At 56.5% G+C, this 5134-nt stretch overlaps 1 protein-coding gene across 1 annotated transcript in view; it reads right to left on the bottom strand.

Annotated features, from left to right (window-relative positions):
* LOC105552001 (splicing factor 3A subunit 2-like) overlaps window positions 1-674 on the bottom strand; it is a 20383-nt gene extending 19709 nt beyond the window's left edge. The window contains exon 1 of the mRNA XM_011997477.1: window positions 535-674. Within this exon, the coding sequence (XP_011852867.1) occupies window positions 535-674 (140 nt within the window). The remainder of the gene's footprint in view (window positions 1-534) is intronic.
* Between the last annotated feature and the right edge of the window lie 4460 nt (window positions 675-5134).

The following is a 5134-nucleotide window of genomic DNA, read 5'->3' as shown; positions in this document are numbered from 1 at the left end:
GGCAGCCAGGCGCACGCCTCTCGTCTCAGACGCTGGAGTTCAAAGGCTAACTCCACCATCTGTGGCTGGGGCACCCCTCCACCCGTGACCTCATCTGGAAGACAGGGACAGTGACAGAGTCCTCGTCATAGGCCAGGTCCGTGGGGCGTGTCAGGGTACACAGAGAGTGCTCCAGTCCCGATGTCCACGGTGCTGAGGGGACCCAGCTCATCCCCGCCCCTGCACAAGCTAAAATCAAAGGCTGCCCTTCACCACATCTGGCTGGACTGACATAAGCTCTCCCCACTCCCAGAAAATTAAATGATGCGAAACAGAAGGTTTTGGACAGAACAAAACATTCTCACACGGGGCTCAGAGCCACAGAGGGTCTGTTCTCTAAGGTGGACAGATGGGAGCTGTGGCTGCTCGGGGCAACAGGGGAGCATCTGGACACGGGGCTACACCGCCCAGGCTGGGTGGAGGCCCAGGAAGAGCCTCTGGCACCCTCTCCAGGGCTGTCCTGGAAAGCCGAGCCCCCGCCACAGGCGGCTGCACGGTGGCCGGCCCACCTTGTTGATGTCGATGGTCTCTAGGGCCAGCTGCCGGAGGCGCTCCCTGCGGTCACGGTTGCTCTCGGAGGAGGAGGCCACGCCCCCGCTCCCGGTCTTGCCCCCGGGGCGATGCTGGAAGTCCATGGTGACGGCCTTGGGGCTTTAGCAGACAAGGCCTTTAGCAGACGGGGAGACACCTGTGGAGGTCAAGAGGAGAGTAAGAAGGATGGCTCAGAACTCGGGGCTGCTGCTGGGACCTCCCTGGGCCAGGCCACCAGGCTGGAGCCTGTGACAGCCCCTCACCCTGCACTCCCAGAGCCAGGGTCTAACCAGCCCTGAGGGGGCCACCCCAAAGTGCACCCAGTCTCTTCCAGGAGGCCGAGGCCCACTGTGGACAGGCACAGACACGAGGAAGCTGGAGCCTGTCTCCAAATGAGCGTATGTGAGGGATGGAGAGGAAGCCACTCCAGCCCAGAGTGCCAAGGCCTGGAGACCTGAAATGGAGCGGGGAGCCCAGAGAAGGCATAAAGGGAAGACAAGGCCAAATTCTCACAAACGAGTCACCACCACCAGGGAGCCTTCCCGGACTGCCTAAGCCCCCAGTGTTCAAGCCTTCCTCTGAACTCCCTCTCTGGTTGGCTGCGCTTACTTGTCCCCAGCCTAATTCTATCTCTTGGGTTCGCTGTAAACTTATTGGGAGGTGAGGACACTGATCTTTGTGTCCTGACTGGGTAACATCCGGGAGATCGGTCACATCTGCTTGTGGCGCAGGAGGGCTCTGCTGAGTCCCCAACACCCTCTTCCAGATGCAGGCCTGCCACGGTTTCCCACGCCCTTTCAGGCTCCGTGCAAACCTGAGCTCCAGGCAGCCTCCTCTCATCTCCTGGCACTCTTCCCCTTGAGTCACAGAGGCTGTGCTGTGGCTGTGAACGGGGAGGAAGGGGCCCCAAGGCGAGGGACACAGATGCCTCTGGACTCTGGGAAAGGCAGGAAACGAGTTCTCCCCCAGAGCCTCCAGAAGGAATGGAGCCCTGTGGACTGGACTCGGACCCCAGAACCAGAAGCCGATACAGCCGTGTCATCTGAACGACTGCATCTGCAGTGATGTGCCACGGTGGCGGCAGGTGTGCAGGGGCACGCTGAGGGACAGGCCACGGTGGCGGCAGGTGTGCAGGGGCACGCTGAGGGACAGGCCACGGTGGCCGCAGGTGTGCAGGGGCACGCTGAGGGACAGGCCAACTGTGCTGCTGACTTGCGGTGGAGCCTGAAGTCACCCCTTAATCTATGGGGGCCCAGGATCCCTCCCCACCCAGTTTTTATTCCCTGGGCAAGTTGATGAAAATGATCCAGCGTGGTGACTGGTGAGGCGGACCTCCCGGCTCACTGCAGCATCAAAGATGCCCCATCACAAGTTCAGACATCATAAAAGCCCACCCAGAGATGCCCATTTTTACGTGTTGTCACGTAAACTTCGAGAAACCACCACCGTGACCATCGCCATCCCTTCACAAAACAAAGAACATTCCATTGTGAAAAAGGAGACTGTGACAGCAGAAGGACTGTCCTTTGCTGGGAACGCCACCCTCTGGCCCCAAGGAACCCTCCCTGCCTCCGGCTTCTTGACCACGCATTCTTCAGAACCAAGGAGAACTGCATCCTCTCCGTGCTGGCGCCATCAGCCGCAGGCCACGCCAACTCCCACCGTCCCTGCTGCCAGCTTACAACTGCCTGGGAGGCTCTGTCTCCGGACGGCGCACAGGCGGGCGGGATTGTGTGGGTGCCGCCCGAAAGGTTCATGAAGTGCCTAATTTTTCTCTGGAGGACATTCAAGCATTTCCTGGTCAAGCGACATGAAACTCACATCAGGGGATGTGCGTGGGGAGCCCAGCGAGCAGCCTCCCACCAGGCCGCGGCTGCACTTGCCTCTCCACGCCTCACAGAAACCACAGTCCTCCACGCACCTCAGCACCGAACCAAGCCCTCGCTGGGGGGAACATGCAAGAAGGCAGGGAATCGGCCTTCTTTCACGGATGCACCCCAAGAACCCGGGGGGGCCTGGTGCTGGGAGGCACTCCCACACACAGATCTTGGGGAGTCATCAGCGCTCCCCTCTCCCAGGAGGACAGCCTGTTCCTTTCATCATGAAAGAATTCAGCAGCATGCGAACGCCCTGCTTGTCCCCGGTCGTGGCCCCTCCTGGACCATGCCCCCACTCTGAGGTTAAGCTCTGCAGAGCCATCACTGGTCTCTACTCCCAAGTCTGCACTCTCCGCAGCGCCCGCCCATGTGTCCTCATGGCCAGCAGCGTCTGGCGGAGAGAAGAGCAGACGGTCTGTGGAAGACCCAGGGCCCAGGAGGAGCGGGGCTCAGTCTCAGGAGTGACCTGCGCTTCGCTCCTCCACGCAGGAAGGCGCAGAGCAGCTTCTGGGGCCAGGACAGGTGCAGGTGGCCACACCAAGAGCCACCAACCTATCCTGATGTACTTACTTCCCATCACATTTTAGTGACATTTCCAGAATGTTCTAACGACCCAATGGCTGGGAGGACCTGGAAAAGGAACTTAGATGGCAAAATGCTAACAAAGCCAAGAGTTCAAATCCATCTAGGGCGAGCCTAGTTACTTCTCAAACTGGCCAGACAGAACACCCCAGCGGCCAGTGGCTGGCTCAGGACACAAGCTCCAGCTGTCACAGGGAGCTGTCACCTGTGGAGTCTGCCCACAGAAACCCAAACCCAGACCAACACTCAACCACTCACCAAGTAAAACTCTGATCCAAAACCCAGAAGCCATCTGAACCCAAGCCTAGCCACCGCAGCATCCCTCCCCAGCAGCTGAAACGTGGCGGCACCCTGGGAAAGCTCCCACGCTCTGATCCCCCACGACCTTCGACTAGATCAGAACTTTATTTCCAGCAGAACTGGCATAAAAGGACCTCTGGAGTTAGAGACACAGGCCCAGCAGAGCAAGGGGGCCCAGCGTCAGGCTGAAAAGAGGGGACCGAATCACGACCTGCTGACTGGGCAGCGGGAAGTCCTGCGGTTCCTCGGCACAGCTCAGGCGGCAGGCGGCCCAGCACAGATGCCCCCCCCCCGCCCAGAGGGAGGCCAGGAGTCTTTTCTGGGGAAACAGCACAAGAGGAAGAATCCTCAAATACGAACATTCGGGGTCCCCACACCTCAAAGAAAAGCCCCGCTCCTCGCCAGACCACTGGGCAGTTGGCCTCCCGGATGAGAAGTGGCGCTCACACAGAGCTGCCGGCCGCTTTGTTCTTAAAGAGAAACACACGCATCTGAGAACAAAGAGACTGATGGGAATCCCAGTAAGAGATTGCTGCCTCCCTCCTTCGTTATTGGGGGAAACCGCTGCACCACAAAACCAGAACGGGACGCTGAATGACACCAAGTTGAATTAAAACAAAAAGCCCTTGAACAATACAGACGGGATGATCCAAACAAAAGATTCCATACCAGAGTTGGAAGCTGAGCCAAACAAATCTTTCATAAAGGAAAGCCAAGAGTCAAAAAAACAGGAGGAAAAGCAAGAACCCAGACGGCATTCCAAAATGAGAACAGAAAAAGTACCCAACAAAATAAAACATGAAAAATATGATCACAGAAATAACGTAAGAACAAGAAAATTCAAACAAAAACAAAACGCAGGACTAAAAGGAACCAAACTGTCCAGATACCAAGGACTCACCAGGATCAGAAAATAAAAAGACCCCGGGGCACGGGGAGACCAGGGAATTTCACGCCGCACACCACCCAGGAAAATGTGCAGCTTCCACTAGACAGAGAAAACTCAGCAGACAAGATCAGAAACCAGCACAGGAACTGATCTTCCGAGAACGGCACTGAAAACAACGCTTTCACGGTTCTGAGCAAACACAGATGTTTTTTTCTCTCTTTTCCTTTTTTTTTTTTTTCTGAGATGGATTCCTGCTCTGTCGCCCAGGCCGTAGCTCGATCTTGGCTCACTGCACACTCCACCTCCCAGGTTCAAGCGATTCTCCTGCCTCAGCCTCCTGAGTAGCTGAGCTTACAGGCGCCTGCCAACACGCCGGGCTAATTTTTATACTTTTAATAGAGATGGGGTTTCGCCGGGTTGGCCAGGCTGGTCTCAAACTCCCAAACTCAGGGGATCCACCCGCCTCCGCCTCCCAAAGTGCTGGGATTACAGGTGTGAGACACCGCACCCGGCCTACAAATATGGATTTTCAATCTAGATTTTTATACCCCACCAAACTTCTAACTATGAGGGTAAATAAACTCATTTTCAGGCAATCAAGGACTTCCCCCATCCCCGAAAAAAATCATCTATTTCTTCCAAAGCTCCCAGAAGTTCTGCTCCGACAGCAGGAAGAGGAAAAGACGGCCACACTGGGAACAGAGGTCAGCCACAGGGCAGCAAGGACAGGAAGGTTTGGGACACCAGCTCCACCCAGGCAGAGCACAATCAGTCCCATTCGGAGGAGGAGGATACGGGGGTCTTGGAGGGCAGTGGGGAGGGGGAGATCAATTCATTTAAACCTGTGCAAAACACAACTGATAGGTGTGAGATGCTGGAGCTTTGTGGGGAAATAAACAAACAGTAGGGAAAAGAA

This window comes from Mandrillus leucophaeus, unplaced genomic scaffold (genome assembly GCF_000951045.1).
Source record: "Mandrillus leucophaeus isolate KB7577 unplaced genomic scaffold, Mleu.le_1.0 Scaffold54, whole genome shotgun sequence".
NCBI classification, from domain to species: Eukaryota; Metazoa; Chordata; class Mammalia; order Primates; family Cercopithecidae; genus Mandrillus; species Mandrillus leucophaeus.
Note: the sequence above shows the minus strand (reverse complement) of the source record. Positions and strands in the feature narration are given on the sequence as shown.